Below are 27,913 nucleotides of genomic sequence, written 5' to 3'. Positions count from 1 at the left end.
TTGTTTGAGAGAATGTACACACAATTATCACAAATTTTTACCACTTCCTGAATCTGTTTATGTTTTTCCTCATGTTTGGTGTGGCCCACTCCATTTCTGCTCAACTCTAAGTTCACTTTTATCCAATATTCCTGGTCTCTCCTATTGTAAGGATGTTGGGTCATTTACACTGTGCAGCATAGTGCAGTTATTTGGGATGCACCTTTCTCTATAGTAGATATAAGCTCGTTAAAAGCAGATATTGTATGTTTCATTAATGTTTGTGTCTGATGGGATTCAGGGTAGGTTGCCACAAGATGTGCCACTCCAGCATGCAGTTTACTTTGAGCTGAAAAAATGAAAGCCCAAAAGACTCAGGAAGAACCTTTGAATTCCCCCCTTACTGTCTAAAAGAATTTAAGATAGGAGGCCTGTCCCAGGAAGGAGCTATCACCACAGATAACTACAGTCAAGTATTAGTTGTGGTAGACAGGAAGGAACCTAGCCAAGCCCATTTGATCAAAGTTATCTCTGCGTCCTATTGTCTTTGGATGACCCAGCAAACATTTGTTTACCAAACATTAACTCTTTTTATCTTCCTTTGAATTATTTTACTTCCCCTTAAAGCCTCAGATCCCTACCTCCTTCTTAGTCCAGAATAATATATCTATATCTCACCTTGCCTTACTGTCTTTGGAATTCTTCATATTTATGTGGATTTTCTGTATGAAAATAATAAACTTTTTTTCTCCTGTTAATCTGTCTTATGTCATTTTAATTACCAACCAAAAGAACTAAGAGGGGAAAGAGGAGAAATTTCCCCTCCCCCAGTGTATCCCTTAATGTCTTTTCCCTTAATATCAAATGAATAAATAGATGAATATGCCAACAGAGGAAATTCTGTATAAGACAAATTTACAGGGATGGCATGCAATTGTGTATATAATTCTATAAGCAATAAAATAAGGGATGTACTTTAGTCAGAGAGGGGGAAAAGGAAGAATTAAGGAAAAGGGTCTCAAAATTCTACTTACTTACGAATGAACCGAGTAAACATCATGCAGTGGGGTATATCTGAGATCAAAGTAGATTTTTGCAAGAAGGAAGAAGTTAGCTAAAAGAAAATGTGTGCGAAGCTCTTGTGTACTTTATAATTCTTATACTTCTGGAAATAATAAGCTCTGAAAGGTCAAGGACAGTCATATGTTTTACACTCTGTAGAAAGAGTTTGCAACTTAAAAATTAATAAGAAAGGGTCTTCGGTATTTTAAATATGTTTCCTTATTAAATATTATTGTTTTTCAACTTAAAATTTTACAGGTACCCACAGAATATTGGACATAGAGATCCAGGATCCATAAGACTTTATCACCTTGAATCAAAGATTTCTTTGATATCCTCCTCCATCTTTTATTCCTATCAACTAACATATTTTTTAAAAGAATTAACAAATTTACCAAAAGGGAATTTTAAAAAATACCACTGCCCGCACTTTCCAATGCCTAAGAATAGCAAGGTGGTAAAAAGAGAATTAGACGATGAGGTTATTGAGTCTGTCAAAGACCTTCTTTCCAATGAAGACTCAGCTGATGATGCCTTTAAGAAAAGTGAACTAATTGTTGACGTCCAAGAAGAGAAAGACACAGATGTTGAAGAAGGATCTGAAGTCGAAGATGAAAGACCAGCTTGGAACAGTAAACTACAATACATCCTGGCCCAGGTTGGATTTTCTGTAGGATTAGGGAATGTGTGGAGATTCCCATACCTCTGTCAGAAGAATGGGGGTGGTAAGTTTCTGTTTTCTGCTTTTTTTTGAGCGATGCATTGCTGAGCAAATTGCACTTGATTATGTCAAATAGCCCCTGTTGTTGCTGTAGTCTCACTATTTTAGAAACTATGAATTCCACTGTAAAACTAGGGAGACACTTTTGCTGGAAGTAATTTCAGCTCTGTTTTCAGATTAGGTTTCCATAGGAGCAGATGGCTTGGTATGAACACTCAAGGATTGCTTAAGGTCATAAACTCTCAAATTCTTTCTGTGGATGCTATTAACATCTCTAAATTACTAACTTTTCTAACCAGTGTTCCATCCCTTGTGCCTATCAGTTATTCACTTTGGAGAAAAGTCCTCAAATTTTTGATATGAGACGATATTGGTGAACAAGACAAGAGAGAATTTTCTGTCTGCAATTTATTAACTTTGAATTTTAAGTTGTTTCCCTCTTCAGAAAAGCAAAAATTTCATATAATTTAGAATGATTACAGTCTTCAAATGCTGACCAGAACTTTGTATATCCTAGTAGAAGGAATTTAACCAGATAATATAATGCCAGATAGTCTTCATCCTTAGATATTAGCCTCCTTAAGATGATAATTAGCATTCCTAATTTTAAACATATTACCTAGATCAACATGATATTTAGCTTTTTGTATTTGTGCATATAATTACCAAGTGTTATTTAGTGAAAATTGTCTTAAAATCAAGAAAATAAAACCATATACAAAAGAATACATTGTTCATGTAGGATACAAGCTCCATAGTACACCAAAGTCAAACTGAACATTAAGTTAACTAACATTTGGGTTATTAAAATAACTTTAATATTAAGCTTTACTTTCTTTACCATTACTATCTTTACCATATACATATATGGAAGCTGTTCAAACAAGTGTGATTAAACACTAAATATCCTGTAAGCAACATTTCAGCACATAAAGGAAAGACTGAATATTTTGGTCTTTGATTCCAGTTTGTGATAGTTTTGCTGACTGGACAAAAACGTGGTTTTATTTTATTTTTGATGTAGTTACAACCTATATATCAAATGAGATAATAAAACCATTCATATGTGAAATGGTTTCTTTTCAGTCACTAATAGATAAAAAGCTAAGGTGTCATGTGACAAAATATGTTTAAGGTCTTGCTTAGTTAATTCAACCAGGGACAAAACAACAGGTTTGGGGAAAAGTAGCCTGTCTGACAAATCTGCCAGAGAGGTAAGAATCAGTATATGAAGTTGGTGATGCACTACCCATCACTCCACTGAAACGGCAAGCTCCTCTAGGTAATCTTTAACATCACAGATGAATTATTTATTAAATCAGCTACAAGCAGCTATGTACTACCCTGCTGTTTCTCACAAATCATCCCATTTGCAAGACTGGCAGAAGATGAATTCTGATTTTCAGACCTTTCACCTTATGAGCCTAATGGGCGATACTGTTAAGGAAGACCGCTATCTTGGCTGAAAACTCAGGTTGCTTTCCATTTAATACAGTATTTGTCTTGGTGGAGAGCGCTAAAGGATTTCATAGTCAGTAATCAGTTGTTAGCAAAAATGGCTCCTCCTCTTTACTTTCTTTCATATGTAAAGAGAGTCAAGATGCCCTTCCTAGTATTGTTTCCTCTCTTCTAATTACAAATGCTAGAGAGTGACATTATAAAACACCAATGGGCTTTATCGTTTCAAGATGGCTGTTGGAGTTCAAAAGGCAGTACTCAGCGTGCAGTATGGCATTGAGCTGTCTAGGTATTTGACTGTTTAGTCAAACATTCTCATGTTACCTAAATCTTATTCATCATTTGAGGCACTTTATGAATAACAGGATAAAAAGTAATAGACCAATATAAGTTGATTTGTCTGAAGATATTACTGAAAGCACAATGGTTAAGCTTAATAAGTGTTATAATGTAGAAGCTACCAGCTCAAATTTTGAAGTCAGTTTGACTATAAAGCCTGGCTGGCTCTTTCCCACATTATCCAGGTGACCATTCACAGGTTAACTTATTTCTTCTGGCTGAATTCCCACACCTGTACAATGAGGAAAATAATGGTACTTGCCCCATTGGATTCTTGTGAGGAATAAATGAGTAACTACATGTAACATGAATAGAAATGTTCCTGGCAAATAGTAAATTCTCAGTTGTAGTTTAGCTATGACTATTTTTGTTATGGAGGCTCGTGTTAGAGAAATTTGAGTTAGAAGAAAAGGCCAGGTATCTAATAGTATGTCATGTACACATAACTGAGGAAACGCTCCCAATGAGTCCAGTCTTAATTCATTCTTTCTTTTTCTCCTAGTCATTCACACACACATAAACCAATTCACACCCCAGGATTTGAGACGTGTTAAAATGCACTTTCGGTCCTTCAGGAAACATGTTCAGGTCATTAGTGCCTGAATATTATTAACCATTTTAGAATTTGAATTTTGATAATTCTGTTTTATAATCTCATGCATCAATGCTTTACACTGCATACCTCTTTGTAGATCAACTCATGTCTCAAAGACTGAAAATCAGCTGTAAGAGAGTAGAGATTTTCTACCAACCACCATGTTAAGGGAAATTTTTTTTGTAATTAAAAAATTTATTTATTTATTTATTTGTCTGTGCTGGGTCTTAGTTGTGGCATGCGGGATCTTTAGTTGTCATTCAGTCTTAGTTGAGGCATGTGGGATCTAGTTCCCTGGCCAGGGATTGAATCCAGGCCCCCTGCACTGGGAGTGTGGAGTCTTAGCCACTGGACCACCAGGGAAGTCCTGAGAAATTCTTGTATATAATAATTATTTCAGAGATATATAGATACCAATATAAATGATTTGAAAATAAAATCATTAATATTTACTTCTTCAGCAGAATAGGTACCATAACAATTTGAATAGTTTCCAAAATCTATTCAATACCATTAAACACTTTTTTAAATGAGAAAATATAATAAATGGCCTCCACTTTAAAAAGGGAATTAGTAACATCGATTACATGACCCACCTGGCAGTATCTGGTTGGACGAAACTCCAGACAGGAAATCTGAATGTAGCAAGTCCATTTTAGAAGTCATTTAATGAATAATTTGCATATGCATTCTCATGTAGAAATGAGTACAGGTTTCACATTTGACTTTATCAATTAACAGAGTCTAATATTAATATTGTCAAACTGTTCAGTATATTTTAAAGTCACTAATCATATGTCTTAAATTGAAATTTAGCTGTAAAATAATATATACATTTTTTAAGTATGAAAACTTTACTACAAGGAAAATAGCACATATATTTTACAATAGCTATTAAATATCTCAGTTTAGTCAGTCCTCCCTACCCCTTAACAGAATTTTGGAAAGCAAAAAATTACTTGTTTCCTGAAGTGAACTTTTTATATGACATATATATATATATAGGAAAAATGACATTTGTCTGTGGTAGAAGTTCTTTTTCCTTTTTTTTTTCTCTTTCAGTCTAAGCAGCCATTTCTTCTTCCCTGTTGTTAGTTAGGAAGAATCAGTTTTAATACCATAACATCTCATTCATTTTGATTCATCAGATTTGAAATGCATGATTTAGATTAGTTTGAATAAAATTTAATAAATGACTTCATTAATGTTGTATGAATAAGATTTCCAGGAGTTTGTGAGACCTATTTGAGAAAATAATTAATTTTAAGGAAGCAATTATTTTTACAAAAATAAAGTTGGTTTACCGTTTCAATAAGATGAAACTAAAACTATTCATTGATATCCTTACTTTTTTCATAATTTTTTTTATCAGAAACTCTTTATAGCAGTCAAATTCAAGTTTCAAATACCAGAAAGCTTAAAGTAATGAAATTGAATTTTCTTTAAAATCCTTTGTAGTTATACTATATGGGAGTTTAAATATCATCTTTCATGAGATAATCAGAATTAGTGTATTCTCTCCTGTGACTGTTGAAAATATAATCTATTTTATTTGTTCTTGTTTCTGTAGGTGCCTATCTTTTGCCATATTTAATACTGCTTCTGGTAATAGGTATTCCCCTTTTTTTCCTGGAACTTTCTGTGGGTCAAAGAATTCGGCGAGGAAGCATTGGTGTGTGGAATTACATAAGCCCTAAACTGGGAGGGATTGGATTTGCAAGTTGTGTAGTAAGTTTCCTGGTATGGTATATGTCTTATAATGTTTACAGGGTTTGTAATTATATAGTTTGAATTTAAATGAAACCTTTGAGTGTGTATTTCTACTCAACTCTTTAATCATGTTTTAAAAAAACACTCCTGGAGCTTGCACTAATACACAAAACAAGCTGTAAGTTTAAATGTAGTTCAACCTTGTTAATGCATGTTCTTAAGGTCTATGAGAGTCATCATTTTAGAAAAGATAATGTGTTTCAAATAAAAATAAAATGAGGAGGTTTTTTTTAAAGTATTAAATGGGTTTTATGCATTTCATCTCGTTTCAAAGGAAGGGCCATGAGAGGTTTAATGTAATCACACTATTTTATTTTGCAGGTATGCTTTTTTGTGGCTCTCTACTACAATGTCATCATTGGCTGGAGTTTGTTTTATTTTTCTCAGTCTTTTCAGCAACCTCTACCCTGGGATCAGTGTCCTTTGGTGAAAAATGCTTCACACACTTGTAAGACATGTACCATGTAGTGTTTTTGTATCTAAAGATCATACAGTTGGTAAAGGCAGGAGCTTTAAAGATTTTTTTTTAAATAATGTGGAAAAATCTTTCAAAACTGCTACTATAACAAACTTTCCTTGACATATGCAGAAAGATAGATGTTTGGCATCATTTAATTTATCTAGCTCTTTCCAAGTAATTTTACTGTGCCCCATGATGTTAGGGTAAACAATTATAAGCCTTCAATTGTAAATTTTGACAATATTTTATTCTGTACATCTTTATTGATGCCTTACATTTTCATTAAAATAAAAAAGAGGACAAAAAGAATTTAGATTGAAGGAACTGTTTTTATGTCTTGGGTTGTTTTTCTATGGTTTTCTCATCATTTATTTTTATATCCTAGAAATATAAAGAACAGTTCCCTAGCGCTGTCCAGTAATTATAAAATGCAACTCACATATGTACTCTAAGATGTCCTAGTAGCCATATTTACAAAAAGTAAAAAGGGACAGGTGAAATATTTTAGTTAATCCAATATATCCAAAATATTAACATTCCAACATATAATTAATATAAAAATTAGTTATGTAATAATTTACAGTTTTTCTCATACTAAGTCTCTAAAAGCCCCTTTGTACTTTACATTTACAGCACCAGGCACTCTAAACCAGCTCCATTTCAAAAGTCACACGTGGCTAGAAGCTAGCATTTTTGACAGCTCTGCCCCCAGGAAGTCAATCAGATAATTCTGGGGGCAGAAGGGGCTATAAACCTGATACATTTAAATCACCTTGACAAAAATCTCACATGTTCCTATTTTAGAAATGTGTAATAAGAAATGTCAAAGAGGATTCATGTCTGTTGACTTTATCACATTTTTGCACAGTTGAGGTTTCACTGTGGATTTAAATGCTTCTGTAGAATAGTAGTACTTTTCTAGGAAAAGTTAAGAATTGATTTACAGGCTTACTGGGGGGAAAATGGCCTCATTATTCTTTATAGTCTGAAATGATTGTGTTACCTTTCTTTCTACAGTCGTAGAGCCAGAATGCGAAAAAAGTTCTGCCACTACCTATTATTGGTACAGAGAAGCACTGAATATTTCCAGTTCCATTTCTGAAAGTGGGGGCTTAAACTGGAAGATGACCGTCTGCTTGCTGGCTGCCTGGGTTGTGGTGTGCTTGGCTATGATCAAAGGCATTCAGTCTTCTGGAAAAGTTAGTATGTTAGAGCCCCTCCTGCTTCTGCTAATCACCTGTCACCATTCCTGGGAACTATCTCCCCCACCCACTATAAGTCTGTGTGGGCAAACTGCAAGTAGCACTTTACTCTCGGCAGTTAATCAAAGATTGGTAAAAAGTGGTGCTTCAAAAAATGTATTTAAATCAAGGAAAGGACATAAATAAAGATATAAGTGTTTTATAATGAAATCTAAAGTGGTTTATAATCTTTCCCTATTTTATCAAGATCTGTTTTGAGCTTTTTTGTCAATACTTAAAAGTCCTTTCTTATTGCTGGTATTCAGCTGACCTTAATGTTTTTAGTTCTCTGATTAGTTCCAATCATGGAAATTGGGAAAAGTGGCAGAATAAAGAATTTGTTTATTTTATTTGTGTTATATCATTCATTTTTTCTCTACTATAGGTGCTCTAGGGAAAAGTTGCATAAAAGATTTTAAAATAGTCTAGTGTGGAGTGTTTCTTAAAGATATGAACATTAGGTAGTTGTGATATATCTCAACAAGGAACTCAGAGTAATATAAAAGACTAAAGGGCATGCCTGCCAGGGCAAATGGAAAATTTTATAAGGCTGTGCTTGAGAAAGACAGTAAGTGAATTCTAGATACCCCAGGAAGTCAATCAGATAATTTTTTAAAAGGATGCCTTAGGAAAGTAATTATTATTCACTATTTTGCTTTCATATTATATTTCCCCCCATTATCACTGCCATTGTTTTAAAGCTCTTTACTTCTTTTGTTTGGACCATAGCAAGAACTCATTTTGGCTCATCTTCTCTCTGCCCTTTAACAACCCATCTCTACTGTTTTTTCTTTCCAAAGCATAGATCTGATCATATGTCTTTCCAGGCTAACACGTCGCCACTTACCATCATATACAGTAAGAGTGGGAACAGCAGTAGTAGTAGCAGCTGCAGTAGCAGTGGTGATAAATGATGACGATGCAGATGATTCTGATAATGATGAGAACAAGAACAGTAACGGAAGGCAAAATTTAGTACCTGTTTACTTAGTTCTAGGCACCGTGACAAGTGCTATATATACTTTATCTCAGTTAAATCTTAAAAAAAAAGAGAAAAAAAAACCAACTCTAAGAAGTAATGGCTACTCTTAGACCTGCTTTACACATAAAAGAACAAGTTTGAGAAAACAGGTAACTTGCCCAAAGAATCACAGTTAGTAAATGCTAGTATCTGGATCAAACCCAGCTCTGTCTAAATCTAAAGCCCATGTTTTTAAATTGCAACAGTATAACATCTCTCACTGTGGTATATTTTTTCCCACCCCAAAGTGAACTCTTTTAGGAGAAGTCTAGTTCATCTTTGCTTCCTGTTACTTCACATTTAATTAAAAATGTTCGACAATTTTTTTAAACTTGTTAATCACAGCTGATTTTACATTTACCTTCCTGATGGAACTTCTATACCGTTTTTCCTTTGTAGAAATGAATGTGGTAGATAACACCATATTCTGTGAATGTTAGTGTAGTCTGTGATTAAGTAAGTTCAATTAATTGGTTCTGTTTGGTGTGTCTTCTACTATGTCAGAGCCCCATTACAGTCAAGTTATAAATAAAGGACTAGATTCCTAAGTCAAATCTAACCACATTTATATGCTTCCTAAGGTGTTGTCATTTGATAGAATGAGAACCAACTATGGTCAGCCAGAGAAGTCCAAAAATCCCTCTGCTCAAGTCTTACCACCACATTTTATTTCTTCTTTGTCTGAGTATGTGTCTTATCATTTAAAGAAATATTCATCCTTTTCTTATCACAACATTGGGGATGTTTGTCTTATTTTGTGTAATATAACTTTATCTGGAAAAATGTAATACAATTTATAGAATACATGTAGTTTATTATTTCAATGAGAAGGTTTCAGGGAGAGGGTAGCTTTTCAGCAGACTTTGAAGAAAAAATTTAGTAGGCACAGATGGGGAGAAAGCTGTAAGTAATATCAACAAAGTTATGAAAGTCTAAATTGTGACAATTCCTCATTCTGAGACAATGAGCTAAATATAAGAAATTTATTAGGAATAAATGTAAAGCTCTGTTTGCCTGCCAAACAAAAAAGCTTCCAAATAAATGATCACACAATTGCAGTATAGAGATATATGGTTTAAGGTTAATGAAGTTTAAGGGTAGTATGTGAAAAAAAAAACTTAGAGAATTTAGCAGCTGAAAGAAAAGTCAACTTGTGATATCCCTAGCCAAAACACACACACACACACACACACACAATGCTAATTTGAAACTGCATGAATTAAGACAGGAGTATGACAGTGTCATTCTCCTTTAGGTCAGGTAGGCACATGCCAGTTGAACCACACTTGTAATACTGGATTTTACTGAAATCTCTATTTTCTACTTTGTTATGGAAAATAGACATCTCAGCTTTGTGATCACAGTCTTCCAATAGTTGAATAAAAAAGAGGAATAAGCCTTATTCTGTGTGGTCACAGAGAACAGGACCATGATCAAATATTTGGAATTATGCAGAGTGGCAGGATGGTGGTAGATCTTCAAGGAAAGGAAGACCTTTCAGGAATCAAGCCTGGCAACAACGAAATCAGTTGCACAGTGGTAGAGAGCTCAGCACTACTGGAGGTGGTCCACCAGAGGTGGTATGGTTGCATGTCCCTTTGTTAGAGCCTCTATGCAAGGGATGCCTGCCCCCAGGGGAAGGATAGAAATGAGAAGCTCTAGGCTTTCTTCTAATATTTTCTACTATTACTACTTTGCCATTAGTACTACTATTGTGCTAAGTAAGTACTCTGCATACATTAGCTTGTTTAATCTTTCTAGCAGCAGGATGATTTGCATGTTCTTATCTCCATTTTACTGCAAAGTTAAGCTTAGGGAAAATAAATAATTGGCCAGAATTAAACAACTGATAAGTGGCAGAGTTAGAACTAGGCTATGAAATCCTCAAAGAGAATGACTCTGAAGGTACGTTTAAAATAAACATTTAAATATGTAAGAGAGAAAAACAACTAAATGATTTCATATATTTTGTTTTTTAATAGTTGAGTAGAATGAAAATATTTTCATGCAACATTTTGATTGATAAACTTATGTCTCTTACTGAATGTACTTACTGTGAAAGTATGTCAGTTTTTAAGGCCCAGGGAGTCTTCAAATCAGCCAAAGAAACATATTTCATTGTTTCACTCCCAAGTTCTTAAGAATAATACTTAAGGGTCATTCATCTACTCACTGAACACATATTTATTGAGCACCTACTATGTGCCAGGCACTGATCTAGCTCAGGAGGTACAGTGGTGAACAAGGCAGACAAGATACCTGTCTTCAAGGAATGTCCATTCTAGTGTCAGAGGCAGACAATAAACAAATCATAAAATAATATCAGGTAGCAATGCAAAAAATAAAATAAGGAGAAAGTATTTGAGGTAGCATTTTACATATAGTCAGGTAGAATTTAAACTATTTTCAATAATATTATTCAACTGACAATTTTATTATTATGAGACCCATATGATTAAATAAAATGAATTTGTGTTTAAAAGCACAACATGGATAACTCTGTAAAATGCTGACCTAAGACACATCTTTAAACCTCAGAATTTAATGATTAAATATTTGTCCTTTACCTGCTCAAAGAAAAAAATTCAGGTGTGAACCTTACCTATTACTACTTACGTTTTTAAGTGTTTAAAATCTTGACTGTTACTTTTCTCCATGTTACATCCAATATGAAATTTTCCTGTTCCTTTTTGGAGGAAGCTATCCTTATCTTATCAGAGTCTTATCACTGAAGCCAGATGAGTATTAAGAACTCAAATATGTGTTGAATTAATAAATGAAATTTGAAATGTCTCATCAAATAATTAGTACCTAATTTTTAAAATACTGTAAAATAAAGATGAGGGTTTTTTGTTTCTTTCTTTTTTTTTTTTTTTAGGGAATGTGTACAGAAAGGAAAACTTCCCATGAATTCTCTCTTAATGTACAGTATTTTTGAGTATCTAAGAATGTGCAAAGGTTAATAGGCCACCATCTTTATCCTCATGGAACCCATAATTTAATGGGTGAGACAAATAATGACAGCAGAATAAATGCAGTAAGATGTACAAATAAAAAGTGCATGAGAGTATAGAGCATAGAGGCAGCCACCGAAATTAACCTGGAATTGGGGGAGGGCTTCACAAAGCAGGTAACTTTGGGGCTAGAGTTTGACAGTTGAAGAAGAGTTCACCAGAAACTTCAGAGAGAGGACACTGGAGGCATGGAAAACAGCATGTGCAAACCCCAAAGCTTGCTGAGTAACCCCATGTGACTTTTACATACAATTTGTGCAGCTTGTGGGAAATGACGCTGGAAATGTAAGTTGATTGCAGGTATTAAAGTATCTATGGACACTGGTAAAATGACTGGCTGTTACTTAACAAACGGTGTGAAATATTTGAAGATTTTTAGCAGTTCATTACACCATCAGATCCTTAGAAAGATCTTTCTGGTAGCAGTGTGGGTGATGAATTTCAGGGATGAAGAGGAGAGCTGGCAGGGAAAATCGAGAGGCAAAATGAGGAGGAAGCTAATAGTGAAAAGTGACACGTCACTGAGGATGAAAACGAAGGGACAGATGACATTTGGAGTCAATTGGACTTGGTCAGTTGTTATGGGACGTGGGGAAGAGAACCATACTCAGGTGTGTTAGAGTTGTTCAGCCTGGGCAAATACACATACAGGAAGAATCATTTTTCCTTGAGCTTCTAATTTGAAATTATATTAAAAATATACTGAGGGTATACTGTATTTATTGGAAAAATTCATAATCAAACTATCCAGACTATTTTAGTGTGCAGCCTTCATTTTCACTTTTAAAATAAATGCATTAATGGAAGTCCTTTAAGTCATAAGGCAGCAGATTTGAGTTCTGTTAAAAAAAACAAACAAAAAAAAGCAATTGTGCAAAGGTGAATCCATGCTTCTGGTTAGCCCCAAGATTTGTGAAGAAGAATCATAAAAGGAATAGCTGTAATCAAGTGAGATCAAGGCTACTTGAATAGATACTTAGTAGACCCACAAATTTAAAGAATGTTAAAAGTAGGCAGAAAGAATGAAAAAAATGTACTTCATCTAAAAGCATTCGGATCTGATAAAAAGAAATCAAGAAATGTGGATGAATGGATGCAATTTAAAAATTATACCATTTTTATAAATAAAAATTTAAAAAAATTATACCATTATGAAATGATCAAAAAATTATATTTCTTTACAACTAATTAAATTAAAATATAATTATTTTTAGAAAAATATGGGTTTCTAATTATGCTGAGATCTTATTTGTCATATTAATTTTTTTCTTAGAATGCTTAGTATAATTTTAAGGTATACAGAACGGTAGAAGAGGGGCAAATTATTGTGTTGACTTGCCTATTGTTTGTCTACAGTTACTATAGGATTCAGTATCTCTAACCTGCCTGAGCCATCCTCTGCTATGGCAGTTTTTTTCTCCATTCTTCCTACCCTTCCTCCGTTCCTTCCTCCACAGATAAGTATTATATACGTACTATGTGTTAGGAACTCTGTTAGGTATTTGGGATTTGGTAGTGAACAGGAGAGAAAAACTCCTTGCCCTCACAGAGCTTATATTCCAGTAGGGGAGACTGAAATTTAACAAATAAACAAGATAATTTCAACAGTGTTAAATGCTGTCAAGACAAAACAAAATAATATTATTGAAGGTTCATGGGGCATAGAGGAGGGCAGATGGGGGTATATTGGATGGGAAAAAGGCATCGCCTTATTCTGGGTGTTCTAGGTAGTCTTGAGAAAATGAAGATGAGACGTAAAATAACAAAGAGGAGCGAGTCTTGGACAGATGAGGGAGATGAATACCTCAGACTGAGGGCACAGCCTGCTCTGGCCCTGAAGCTAAAGAGCTTGGCTTCCCTCGGGGCTGAAGCTCAGCTGGGGGAAGAGTGGCGGGGCAGGCAGGTAGGCAGCCTAGTCTAAGGCTTTGCAGGACAGAGGGAGAAATTCGCCTTTTACTCCAACTGCATTAGAGACCCCTGGAGTGGGTTAAGCAGGGAATGAGATAACCTGAGTGGTAGCTTGGAAACTAGAATATTACAAATAGTGCAGAACTACTTCTGGATGTTTGACTTTAGCAAATGGATGGGTGGTGGGAGATGGAGTTGGGTGGGGACAGCTTTGGGGGAAAATCGGGAAAGTTTTAGATGCCACATGGAGATGTCAAGGAGGCAGTACATGTCTGGTTAGGACAACTGCTTTTCTGTGATAAACATTTGCTTAACTTTAATGATGAAACTCCAGAAGTAGAATGTAAAATCTCCATATTATTATTCAAGTTCTGTAGGAGCCTTAACAGGACCACTCTCTACTCCAGAAGCTTTATAGAATTATAATGGAACTTTGCTTAATTAAAAACAAACAAACAAAAAAAGGACTTTTTTTTTTTTTGCTACCTCAAACAATAAAGTAGAAATTTGTTAATGAGTTAGGGTCTATTCATTTCTCTTAAATATTGCTTGTTTTGTGAACTGTAAGGAATCAACACTATTCAAATTACACCATACCTATGGACTATTTAAAAGGGGGTTAAATAAGGAAAATTTTCTTATTTTTTGTTATATCTCAGATAGAATCTTAACTAGTCACATTGAATCAAGGCTATTAAGCCACTCAGATGTGATGGCTATGCAAGGTATTAAAAGTATTATTTATCATATTATAAAAAGTGTCACTTTCACGGTATAGAAGAGAACACATAATCTTAACTATGAAAAAGAAAATAGTCGTTAGTATGTCTCACCTTTTTTTAATCTTTCTTACTTTGCAGATCATGTATTTTAGTTCTCTGTTTCCGTATGTGGTACTTATATGCTTCCTAATCAGAGCACTCCTTTTAAATGGTTCAATTGATGGCATCCGTCACATGTTTACCCCTGAGGTATGTACTGTATTTCTAGTTAAGGCTTATGATCACAAAAGCCTTATGTTTATTGTTAAAATGTTCCCACAGTTAGATTTAAGGGATAATTGTTCTAACCTATGTGCACTAGACTATTAAATTATAGCTGTTATGTTAACCAGCCTAGTAAAACCAGAGCTTTTGGGCATCTATAATTATATCCATCTCTCTCCGATTTTAAAGGCCCCATTAGTGAGCTTCACTATTTAAACTTCAAAAATTCCTATTTTATAATAAATTAACTTCCCATTTTTACACTGGTACATTTTAGAACTTTTCAGTCTTTACTCTTCCTCCTCTATTTCAGTGGTTCTTAACCTTTTGACATGGACCCCTTTGAAAAAAAATTGATAATGGAATTTTCTTACCAGAGCAAATAATGAACATATTAATTTGCTTAGTGTCTCAGGAGGTTGACAGATCACCTAAAATCCATGGACCCAGGTTAAGAACCCTATTGCCCTCTAAATCCTGTCTCAGAGAAATTCAAGGTTTCTTACTTTGTTTCGTTTTGTGGTTTTGTATTTTCTAGAATAGTACTTAACATTAGTGCATTTGGGAAGTTCTGTAACCTTTATAAATGGGTATGCATTTTAGGAAAATTCTCATTAGGTTTCCTAAAAGGCTCGGAACTTAGACTCCGTTGTTTAACTTAGAGCTGACTTGATTAATCAATCCTTGTGGACTTGTTATATTGATTTGACAGGAAAAATCAAGTTTGAGGTGTACATATATTTTGGTTATACACTTACACTTCACATTAGTTTGCTAACTCTATCATAGGCAGACAACGAGTTATAAAAACACAATTTCAAAATCAGCTCAGAAATTGGAAGTTGTCTGAATGATGACTGTGCAGCCAAGCATGGTGCTGAGAGATGTAGGCAGAAGATTTTAGCCTCCTTGGAATTGTCACTCCTGGCAGCTGCCTTGATACTGTGTCACAGAGGCTGTGTTCTTTGTGTATCTGGTTCATTCTCGAGGAGCAAAAATGTTGACACTGTGATCTGGTTTTCTCGAATAGTTCAGAAGTTCTGTTTATCATTTAGAGTTGTTGGAACTCCTCAGTGAATAATTAGTTCAGATTTATGAATTTCAGCTACATTATAACTTAAATCAGCCTCAGATGGGCCATACTTAGTGACCAAAATATTTATATTTGCAATATCAAAAAAATAAAGTTCTCTGAGTTAAAAACAACTAGCTTTGATGTGAATTCCTGGAATATCACCTTTCTCTGTGTTGGCAATTGTTTGTGACATAATTCTAAATATTTAATTTAAATAGATACTTTAGACTCTAAATACTTTGATATGATGCTTTTACATGGTCCCCGTATTTAAAACTGCAGCACTGTTAACATTTTAAACCAGAACTGGAGATAACTATTAAAATATAGTTAATTATTTCTTCAGCTCACTTTTCATGGACTGTTGATAAGATTCTGTATTAGGCCACTGCAGGATGATAGTTAATATAATAACGATAAAAAGTTGTCAATAACTTTTTAATTTACATTATTTACGTAAGGGAGAAAGTACCTAAGCACACGAAATATTCCCAGTGAATGGAGATTTAGTTCCTGAATTGGAAATAATCAGAATGTCTTTATTACATAGGTGTTGTCTGCCATCTAGTGGGCAAAGTAGAGATAGACAGTTAAATGAGTGTATTTTACTAGATGGGTATCAACCGTAGAACGGTAATGTAGCAGCGATAGTCAATAAAGAGTATGCATATTTTAGTTAATTGAAAATAAATTATAAATATAATCATGATTATGTTTCATGATAACATTGCATAAATTTCAGTAATAATCACTAAAATTAATTGAACAACATATCTTAATGTTTGAGAGCTTATGCATTTTGAAATCTACCTGTGTTCATATGTCAGCTCTACCCCAGAAGTGCTGTGTAACCTGAGGCAAGTTACTTAACTTTTCTAAGATGCAGATAAAAGTAGCCAAAATTTCATCGATAGTTGTGAATATTAAATGAGATCATCCATATAAAGTGCTTATCAGTGTGCCTGCCACTATAGTCCATATGTTAGCAATTATTGAGGACTTCGAGGGCGGCAGGCAATGTGATAAGTAGTACATGTCTTGTTACTCTCATCTTTCAGTTGAGAAAGCTTGAACTCAGAGTGGACAGGCCACCTGCTCTAGGTTGCACTACTTTTAGATTATTAAATGGCAGAATCAGGCTCTGAAAGTGTCTACATAACTCATGTTCTTAACCACATTTGGCATTGTTCCCAATAAAGGCAATTTCACTGCAACGGTGAAAAGAGATAAAATACCAATTTAAACACTACTGCTACTGAAATCAGACTTAACTGTTTATTGAGGTCTGTGCCAGGTGTGGCTAATATTAATAGTTCCATTTAAAAGGTTTGGTTATATACAGTGATAACTGTTTAAGAAGTGAAGCACAGTTACTTGAAATATATGTTCAGCACAGATTCCAAACTTTAGAACTTTGGATCTGAAAAGGTCTTAGCGATGATATGGTTGAATTTCTTCTGTTTTCAAAGAAAAGGCTTTCAGGAAACTACTCAGTGAATGAATAATACCTATCTGAATATGCAAAGTACAAATAGTTCAGCTCTACCCAGCTTATAATTATTATCTGCTTGGCTGTTAGACTTCACCAGAAAACACAAAACTTAGGGTATCTGTTAAATAATTATTTAACTTTTATGGCTAACTGATTTATTTTGCTTTGGAAAGAAAACAAAGACATAAATAAGAATAACTGAAGATAGTTCATTTCTCTCTCAAATACTCCTGTGGTGATTTGTCTTAAAGATATTAAAAAATTCCAATATAAGTATTTTCTCCGTGTATTTAAGTAACATATCTGTCTAAAGTTTCAATAGTCTATAGCCTTTCTTATTCATATTCCTTATATTATTCCTAAATGAAAAATTTGTTCTTTCTACTTAAGAACAGACTATCCCCCTGTTTTAAATAATCTTTGGGTGCATAAGTGTCATTATGATATATTTAAACAATAGAACCGATTCCTTGTAGATTATTCTGAAATATTTTCTTGAAGCTGACTTATATTCTGTTTAATTTTAAACAGCTTGAAATAATGCTGGAGCCCAAGGTCTGGAGAGAAGCTGCAGCTCAGGTGTTCTTTGCCTTAGGTCTGGGATTTGGTGGCGTCATTGCCTTTTCAAGCTACAACAAGAGAGACAACAACTGCCACTTTGATGCCGTCCTGGTGTCCTTCATCAATTTTTTTACTTCTATCCTGGCAACATTGGTGGTGTTTGCAGTTCTGGGCTTCAAAGCAAATGTCATAAATGAGAAATGCATTGCAGAGTATGGTTGTTAATTTCCTTTAGCTTTTGATGGCATAATTATATTTAAAAATCTCCTTCCCAAACCCATGTGTTCATTAATGTTGTTTTACTTTTCAGAAATTTGGAAATGATCATCAAACTTGTGAAAACGGGCAACATTAGTCAAGATATTATTCCCCATCATATCAATTTTTCAGCTGTTACTGCAGAAGATTATCATTTAGTTTATGACATCATTCAAAAAGTGAAAGAAGAAGAGTTTCCTGCTCTTCATCTCAATTCCTGTCAAATTGAAGATGAGCTAAATAAAGTTAGTAGGCTATGTTTATGCGATAAAATAATTCTTATTAACTTAAAATATGCATTATCCAGAAGACTTCTTTTAGGAAAATGATCTTTAAAATGCCTGTGGAAGATCATGCTGTTTCAAAATTCACATTCTTTATTTCAGAGAACACATTTTGTTAAATCAAAAAAGTTTGTTTTACTTTGAAAAGCAGCTTCACTGATTAAGCCACAATAATTTAAAATATGGATATAAATTAGGTGATTTTCATCCCAGAAAATGAAATTAGCCTGGTACCTTTCCTGGTATAATATTTAATACAAAACTTGAATTACAATGATCATTTACATATTGTATGGTTGTTTGGACACATGAATGATATTTGCCCATCTTAACAATTGTGTTCAATAAGTCAGGATTAAGTCCTTTTTCTAGCCACTGTCATACATTTTAATAAACACGACATAGGTGAACATGAAAAAATAGCCTTGCATTAATTGTCACCCTCTCTTTACATTGGCAAAAAGGAAAATATAATGGAGAAATTGGCTGTTAATCTCTTGCTTTAAGATAGCTAACTGTACTTAGACTAAACATAAAGAATCACGTGCAGGAAATTATGGATGAAGCCATCATTAACATAAAAATCTTGAATTCTGTAAGGAAAGATTTAATTACTAACTTACTCTTAAAGTTCTTTTAAAATTTTGGTCTATCTGCTGTTTTTATGAGGTAACACGATCACCTTGAATTTTGTTTAGAGGCACAGTTTCTTAGGAGACAACATGGTATCGGCATGTTTATCTCCAGTAACTCCCCTGCGTTATTCAGAGTCCTCCTGCCCTTTGCAACTGATGTATATAGCCAGCACTTCATATTGCTCTGTATTAACGTGGCTGTTTTGTATATCTTACAGGCTGTTCAGGGGACTGGTTTAGCTTTTATTGCCTTTACAGAAGCAATGACACATTTCCCTGCATCTCCCTTCTGGTCAGTGATGTTCTTCCTCATGCTGGTAAATCTAGGGCTTGGCAGCATGTTCGGAACCATTGAAGGGATCATCACACCCATTGTGGACACATTCAAAGTGAGGAAAGAAATTCTCACTGGTTAGTTTTTATGTATTTGACTTTTCATTGAACAGATGTGGCGGGCTGTTTTACCCTTGGTGAGAGATCGGAGATGGAAATAGCAAAAGTGTTTATTATTAATGTCTACTTATTAATAATACTAGTATTTGTTATTTAGGGCTTTATTTATATAATATGTAAATGACATATTTAATACAGACTCTATTAATTATTAGTGATCATTTATTCTATTACTCTTTATTAGTAATAATGTCATTATCATGAATTACTGGCGCTAGAACAAAGTCACAGAATGTTCATGTATAATTTTGTATTCAACTCAGATAATTATAAAAATAGTAGTTCAGGTCATTGGATTTTAAAAAAGTGCAGAGCTGAAATTGATAAACCTAAATTGAGTTCTCATATAAAAGAGCAATTGTAGCCTGATAGAAGTTAATATATCTAGGTAGGAAAGACAATAACACAATTTATCAATATTGATGGTTGTTAAAAGTCCAATCTACAAGTAGTTATTAAAGTACTGGTTGTGTGTTGCATGGTCCTCACATTTGAGGGATACCAAGGATATAAGAGAAATTACAACAGAGATACAGAGATATAGGAGAGCCTCTCCTCTAAAAAGAATAGGACTGATCATTAAAATCAAGGTGGGTAGATAAGACTTGTACCATGTAATATACTGATAGCATGATAGGGACTTTACCTGTTCTATGAATTAAGATGCAGCAGAGGTCATCTAAATATATGAGGGAACTGTCAGCGAAAGGCATGGAAATTGAATTCGAAAGGGGAGGGGTCTTCTCAGGGGTCAGAGGATAGAGTTCATAAACATAGCCAAGTAGAGACAAAGGAAGCAGCGAGGAAGCCAGCCAGACCAGAGTGCAGCCACAGTGTTGCTAAGTGATACAATAATTAATTGTCTGTTCCTCTCACATCGTCAGCAAAACTCTCAGTGTCTTTACCACTTGGAATACACTTTCTTCCTATCTACCTTATACTATAATGTAATTAGGAGAGAGAGAGAGTGACACAGGCTGTGGTTCAAATCCAAGCTCTGTTACTTGGATCCTGAGACTTTGAGTACAATTTGCTGTGACAAGCATTCAAATATTTCAATATGCATTAGACTCCAAGTGAATGCTACTTTTCCTTTTCTATATGATATGTTTATATATAATATTCACTTATGTACAATGTAACTCATACCACTAGCATAGCGCTTACGAGATGGAGGAAATGGCTTAATTTAACCCATACTTATTGAGATTTTTAGGGAACCCCCATCAGATGGGACCCCCGGGATGCCTTTTCTCCCCTTCTGAACTGCCCTTACCTGCTCCACTTCTTTCACTTTTACTCACCTCTGCTAAAAGCTGTTTGAGAAAGAGAACACAGTCATCTTTTATTTTTGAGGGTTTCTCTACCAACGTGCAAGAGAGAATAAAGAGTCTAACAAAAATATGGGAATATTATATGGATTCCAGAATTCTAAGTTTCTATATTAAGGGTAGCTGGTTAGAAGTTTCTGCATCTTTCTTCAGTACTGCTGCAGAAACTCCTTTTATGGTTCTTCTTAGTTACCTGGAGAATCAGGTTGCCCAACCGTGTCATAGCTGTATTCCAAACTAATCTGTTTGGGCAATATCAGGACAGAGGCGTGGATTGCTGCTAAGGCAAGGTCTCGTCAGAGTTTTTTCAGTTATGCTTTAACAATAACCATATTTCAATCAGATAGAAAAATACATGTTATCATAGTCTTATTATAAGCTACATTAACCTCATTATTAGTTTCAAAATTCAGTATTGCTTCCAAAACTATAAAACATTCTTAAAAGTAGAAATGATCCACGACATCTGCTGCCTGGAAAGGTCACTTTGCTATTAATAATGAGAAGAAGGGTATGGAGATTTATACTTTTAATATATCCTCAGTTTTGCCTCATTTGTTATCTGCGTTTAGTAAACACGTTTCCACAGACTCGAGGAGATGAGTTGAGTTACTGTCTTACAATGAATTCATATTAAATCTGGGGCTAAATCCAGGTAACTAATTCCCAATATGTTATATTCCATGGTATCAGGAAAGGTATCCTACTTGTATCATTGACAACTTATAAAAGTGGAAACAAAATTATTGCTTGCATATAATAACTTATAATGAAGTTTGAAAGACTTGACTCTGAGTAGGGCTTAATTTTGTTATTTATTCCTTTTGTCCAGTTATCTGTTGTCTTCTGGCATTTTGTATTGGCCTGATGTTTGTGCAGCGCTCTGGAAATTACTTTGTTACAATGTTTGATGATTATTCTGCTACCCTGCCTCTGTTAATTGTAGTCATTTTGGAGAATATTGCTGTATCCTTTGTTTATGGCATAGATAAGTAAGTATATTCTCTCTTATGCATTCATTTTTCATCTCTATTTTGGAAAGACCAATTGTTAATATATATCTCATTTAGAAGAGGAGGGAAGTGACTAGAGGGAAAAATTCCTTGCCACAAAAATCAAATCTTTTGCAGGCTCCTCTTCATCCAATAATTTTAATGAAGTATATCCCCTTATTAGGTGATTAGATAGAATGGTGTAGATGGTAATGTAGTTTAGGATTTTGGAGCTTTGATTTAATTCTGGCTATCAGATAGGAACTTCCAAGGTTTAGAGCATATTGGCTAAGTTCCAAGAACCTTGTTAAGTTGTTTTGAGCTATTGTTACAGATAAGAAAATGCAGGTTTAGTGAGACACTAAGTGACTTGCTCATCAGACACCTGAACAGAGGCAGACCTGGGATTCATAGCCATTTTTGCTTAACTCTAAAGACTATACTTCTAATTACATTGCTAGCCTGTTTTACAAGAGGAATTTTATTTTGTTATGCTATAAAATGCCTTATTTTGTCATGTTACACAATGTTTTATGTAACAGGCCAATTTTGGGAAGTGGTATATACATATGACGCTCCAAGATATATATGGCATTTGCTATACATAAACTTCATATTTATGTGGAGTCATGACTTCATGAGATGCTTAAACCTCTGAATTATATACCTGCTCGGTTTGAAAAGTATATATACTTGGGCGTGAAATGAAGCATTAGAGTAGTCTCAGAATAAAAAAAGTTTGTGGAGGCCTTGTCCAATATTTTTTAAAGTTGTTGTCTTTAGTTAACATATATGGATTAACTAAAGGTAGTAAGACCATCAAGCTTATTAGAGGTCTCTGTGAAGTAGGAATAAGTTCATTGAGGACCAGAGTCCTTTTAAACAACATAAAGAACTTTATTGGTATTGAGTGAGCTTTGTGACAAAACTTAAAGAATGTTTTTATTACTGGCAAAAGCTCCAGGCAAGGAAAGATAGGGGAACTTACATTTAATGATCATGTACTATATAGCAATAGTAGTAATAGCTGTATGACATGCATTTAATGTTAGTCATTATAACAATCTGTGGTAACTAATATCACCCATATCCTAGATGGAAAATTGGCCCTACTTGTACAGGAGGACACAGTAGGTTAGTTGCAGAGCCAGGACTTTAATTTCAAAACCAGGTATTTCTACACTCTACCAAGCTACCCCCAACTCCTAACCTGCACTGTGTTGGAATTTGACATTGTTATTGGACTGATCTATGGATCAATAAGACCATAATATAGATTTCCATTTAGACAGTTCATCATTTACAATACGCATAGTAGTAAATATTTCTTTTTAGTAGTTCCTAAATAATAATCATTATAACAACAGGAAGAAGAATACTACTAATAATACTTGCATCTATAAATTTCTGCTGTATGTGAGGTAGTGTGCTCTGCATATGTTGTCTATGAGTCTAACAATAATCCTCCAAGATAGGTATTATCTTTTTTGAAAATGCCAAAAATTAAGCTCAGAAGGACTAAGATATACATTAAAAGATGATGGAGCTATGATTTGCAACCAGGTCTGTTGGTTTCTAAAGCTCGTATCTTGTCCTACGAGCAGAATTAGAATTCTCCTGTCTAAAACGCTCTCATTTATTTACTTTCCCCTCCTTTAAATGTCGTAGCAACCTTATATTCTTCCTGTTCACCTTCAACAGTGTCATGAGCTCAGTTCTCCTCTGCCTTCTGCCACGTTTACCTACATTTCCAGACACAGAGTTGAGAGAAAGAAGTCTTTCAAAACCTAAACTTTTGAGACAGTAAATTCAAAACCAGAAAAAGAAATATTGGAGCACAGCAAGTTAGGGATTAGGAAGAAATATGAATGAGAGGAAACGAGAAGGAGGATCCTGTAAAGCTGAAAGTGATGGCTGCATAGATTGTATTTTCCTGAGTCTCCTTTTAAAAATGAAATAGAAAAAGAATGACGAGAAAGCAGAACTAAATACCCATAAACACGGGCAAGAAGATATTCCTGTGAACCCTCAAATATGGAAGATTGGGGCAAACCACTGGCAGCCACAGGACCTGTGTGATATCACTTCCGTGTGGGAGATGGAAGAGGATATGCAGCTGGGCTTCTGACAGCTTTCCAGTCACCCCCAGGTCCTCCCTGCAATGTGTGGCAGGCTAATCGGAAGACAGTGAGCTCAACTGGGAGAAATTCTATAGAATCTTTGTCCACGTTTTTTGGAGTGCAGAGGGACCAAAATACAATAAGATCATCAGTGCTGGAGCAATCTGGTCTCTAAAAACTCTTGAAATGAATAACCCAAAGTTCTCTTCCAAGATAAAGCTCTTCACTGAAGAAAAAGTGGTGGGAGCAAAACCTGAGTTGAGTAGGAGAGAGGTAGTAGGGGCCGTGGAAAAGAAAGTCCAGGTCAGTATGAGGAGGAGAGCAGAGGAAAACAGAACTGAGAAATTCTGAGGCCGTCTTTTTTGATTACTTGGCAAAAATAGAGAAGAAAGGCCCATCCCTCCCTCCTAAAACACACAGGAGAATTCAATTCACTTAACTGTGGTCAAATCTTAAGAAAAGTTTCTTTTCTTTTTTTTTTTTTAAAGAGGAAAGGAGCAGAGTAAAATCTCTGCAGACAACAAAAGCACACATGCAAAATAGATGGAAAACTAACAATACTTCAAAATGAGTTGAAATAAATGTTCAAAAATGACAGAAGCCACAAAAGAAGAGCAGAAATCAGTTATTTTAAAATTGAGAATTATAATAATTAGAGAAAAGGAAGATTTGAAAACAGAGGTGATAGAACTCAGGAAGTAATTGTAAATCAAAGAAAAACACTTAAGAAATGAAGATCAAATTAAAAAGAAAACAAAAATGATAAGCACAGTGCCTAATTTCAGAAGAATTAGAAGCTAGAAAAGAGGGATGCTTTTGAAAATCAAGGAGAAATAACAAAGGATTTAAGAGAAATAAATAAACACAGTAGTTAAGCAAAGATGATTCAGCATATGTACAATGAAGGCCTCTAAAAACAGTAGCCAGAGCAAATGCTAAAAACTATAATTGAAGAAATTTGCCTGAAATAAATAATTTGAATGTTGAAAGGGCAAACAATATACTTGGAGAAATAGACATAAAGGCCAACATGAGGACATAGCCTAGGATGTTACTACAAGACAAAGAAAAAGGGCATCCAGGCAAAAATAATGCAAAACAAAACAAAGCAAAGAAGATTATTTATAAGAGAAAAATCTAATACTCAACAAAATTTTTGTAACAATATTATGTAGTTAGATATATGTATGATTCTCAAGGAAAAAACGTAAGCCACAGATTTTAAATTCAGCTGAACTGACATTCAGGTATAGTGACCACAGACAAACAATTAGAAACATGCAAGAAATTAGGAAATATAGTTACTACAATCTCCTTTTGAAGAATCTACGAGAGAACTAGGTTTAGACAACCAAGAAGTCTGTAGAAACATTAATACAAGGGCTGGTGGGTGGGCAGTAAATATTTATCTCGAGATAAACATTAAGAGATGTAGACTAGTATGAAATGGCTACATGTTCCTGACAGTGTTAACATCATACAATTAAAAAGGGTGAATTTTACTTCAGGTAAAAAGTACCTCAATAACCTGACTCAAAAAAAAACAAAACATGTAAGTCTAATCATTACTAGGTCTACGTGTTAATTCATGGGAAATAGGAGGATCAAAAATGGTCTGAGAAACACATACATCAACTGCAATGTATGGACCTTCTTTCAGTTGAAATAAACAGACTACAAAAAGAAATGAGAGGTCAGATAATATAAACACCAACTGGATTGGATGATACTACATATGGCTAATTAAAAAAAAGAAACAAGGAAATTTTAATGTATTGCAAATATTGTGTTCATAGAGTAGAAATCATCAGTTGGAGGAGACTTTCCAGTAATTGACTTACAGGGACTTTCTCCAAATGAAAATTACAGTAAACTGGTTCCATTTTACTTTATAAATGTTCTTAATTTATAAGTCATCTTCCAATATGACTTTTAGACTCAGTGTAAAATGTCATAGGGTATCATGGTTAACCCCCGTCAAACCATGGATATAATGCATATTTTAAAGGACATTTAATTTACCATGTTTTAATATAGCTATATTAACTTGAGGAATAATTAAATTCCTTTGTTCTATTTAGGTTTATGGAAGACCTAAAGGATATGCTGGGCTTTGCTCCCAACAGATATTACTACTATATGTGGAAATATATTTCTCCTCTAATGCTATTATCACTGCTAATCGCTAGCATTGTGAATATGGGATTAAGTCCTCCTGGCTATAATGCATGGATTGAAGATAAGGTAAAATGCAAAATAAGGAAGGTAGATAAAAATATACATAAAATGTCATTTTAAAGGTTTTTGCTTTTTTCACAGTATAGTTTGCGGTTAAATGAATGGTGTTGCTTTTATGTGAGGATCTTGAGATTTTTATGTTCCTTTGGCCCCAAATATGTATGATTTTTTTATATGTTGTGGATTTTTTTAGTACATGAGAAGTACTGACTTGGTCCTCATTAAAGTAATTTTATTCATGTCACCATAGATGAACCAACTGGGCCTTTGACTTTAGAAAACATATTGATCAAACCACCAGAAATATTTTTTCCTGTATAAATTTACTAACTTATATCTGAGATACTCTAACAATGAAACTATGCATTAGCCATGTATACATAATTTAAGTAAATACTGAAGTAAAGTTTTGCTATAACTGTTTTATATTAGCCATGACTATTTCAATTTCTATTCTCATGTTGCTTTAGCTACATAGTAATGCAATCTTAAAGTACATATTAGCAGTTAGAAAATCAGAATGCTTATTTTTTAGATACCTCTGACTTTTATTCTATGGTCAGTAATTCTACATAATAACAACTAAATTCAAGACTATTCTAAGCAAATAAGTCTGTTATCCCTTACCAAAACCCTTGGGGCCAGATGTAGTTCAAATTTAATTTCAGGTTTTAGAAAGATAATGTGGCACATGTAACAGGTAACTATTGCTTAGTAACACATGACCCCAAACTTAATGACTGAAAGCAATGATGATTTATTATTTCTTACAGTTCTGTGGATGAGCTGGATGATTCTTCTTTGGGTCTTGTGTGAGCTAACTCATACAGTTGATTAAACTTGGAGAGCTGGGCTCTATGTGAGCTTTCATTCTTGGTTTCTTACGGGCATTATGGACTCAGGGCAGCATTCTAAGACACAAAGGCAGAAATAGCAAGGCCTTTAAGGCTTTGCCCTGGAAGTTGCTTACTGTCACTTCCGCAGCAATTCATTAGTCAAAATCATAAGACTAGCCCAGATTCTTTTCTTATAAACCTGAGACAAATATATATATTGTCATGTCCCTGCAGAGAAAGAGATTATTAATAATTATTTTTTGGCTTTAACAGGCATCAGAGGAATTTCTGAGCTACCCAACATGGGGAATGGTTGTCTGTATCTCTCTGATGGTCCTGGCAATACTGCCCGTCCCAATTGTCTTCATCATTCGTCGCTGCAACCTTATAGACGATAGTTCTGGTAATTTAGCATCTGTGACCTATAAGAGAGGAAGGGTTCTGAAGGAGCCTATAAACTTAGAGGGAGATGATGCAAGCCTCATTCATGGAAAGATATCAAGTGAGATGTCCTCTCCAAATTTTGGTAAAAATATTTATAGAAAACAGAGTGGATCACCAACTCTGGATACTGCTCCCAATGGACGATATGGAATAGGGTACTTGATGGCAGATATGCCAGATATGCCAGAATCTGACTTGTAGCTGGGGGGCAAAAATCAGTGGGATTTTATTTGGTTCATTTTAGTCAATGAACATTGGCTCTACTAAGAGAAGCGTCAGACTTCGCTTATCAGAGGGCGATCTCAGGTGCTCCACGGCTGTGATCTTTAATCCTAGCAGTGTATGTAAATTCAACATGAGCATTCCTTTGGATTCTCTGGTTTACATTTGCACAGAAAGAGCCACAGACACAGTGTACAATAACTGAGGTCCATGTTGGTCAGAATTTTCAAAAATACCTTTGGTGGTTTTTTCAAGGATTCCTATCTCTAAAAACCACAGGTGTTACCTCAGTTTCTAATAATTTCTGGATGTCATGGTATGGGCAACTCAAAAATGGTATACTTCAAAATTTATAAGTTTGCCTTCAGGGTAACCCCCAGGGTTCCAATGACCAGTTCTGTAAGTTGGTGCCGCTCAG

General features: G+C 34.6%; 1 protein-coding gene across 1 annotated transcript; it reads left to right on the top strand.

The window, feature by feature from the left end:
- The first annotated feature begins 1,427 nt into the window (after positions 1-1,427).
- Positions 1,428-27,509, top strand: SLC6A15 (solute carrier family 6 member 15). The gene is made up of 11 exons (XM_082636084.1): positions 1,428-1,766; positions 5,725-5,882; positions 6,246-6,372; positions 7,402-7,583; positions 14,429-14,539; positions 17,653-17,894; positions 17,993-18,185; positions 19,078-19,270; positions 21,476-21,635; positions 25,837-25,999; positions 27,103-27,509. The coding sequence occupies exons 1-11, from the start codon at positions 1,478-1,480 to the stop codon at positions 27,472-27,474; spliced, it is 2,190 nt and encodes a 729-aa protein (XP_082492210.1). The 5' UTR covers positions 1,428-1,477; the 3' UTR covers positions 27,475-27,509.
- The last annotated feature ends 404 nt before the right edge of the window (positions 27,510-27,913 follow it).

Source organism: Mesoplodon mirus, assembly GCF_964341445.2.
Source record: "Mesoplodon mirus genome assembly, chromosome: 11".
Lineage (NCBI taxonomy): Eukaryota > Metazoa > Chordata > Mammalia > Artiodactyla > Ziphiidae > Mesoplodon > Mesoplodon mirus.
The sequence above is the reverse complement of the archived record's forward strand: the minus strand, read 5'-3'. Positions and strand labels throughout refer to the sequence as shown.

Coding starts and splice junctions, on each gene's coding strand:
- SLC6A15 (XM_082636084.1), top strand. CDS start 1,478: ATGCCTAAGAATAGCAAGGTGGTAAAAAGAGAATTAGACGATGAGGTT. Junction 7,584..14,428: donor GCATTCAGTCTTCTGGAAAA/GTTAGTATGTTA, acceptor CTTACTTTGCAG/ATCATGTATTTTAGTTCTCT. Junction 21,636..25,836: donor TTTGTTTATGGCATAGATAA/GTAAGTATATTC, acceptor TGTTCTATTTAG/GTTTATGGAAGACCTAAAGG.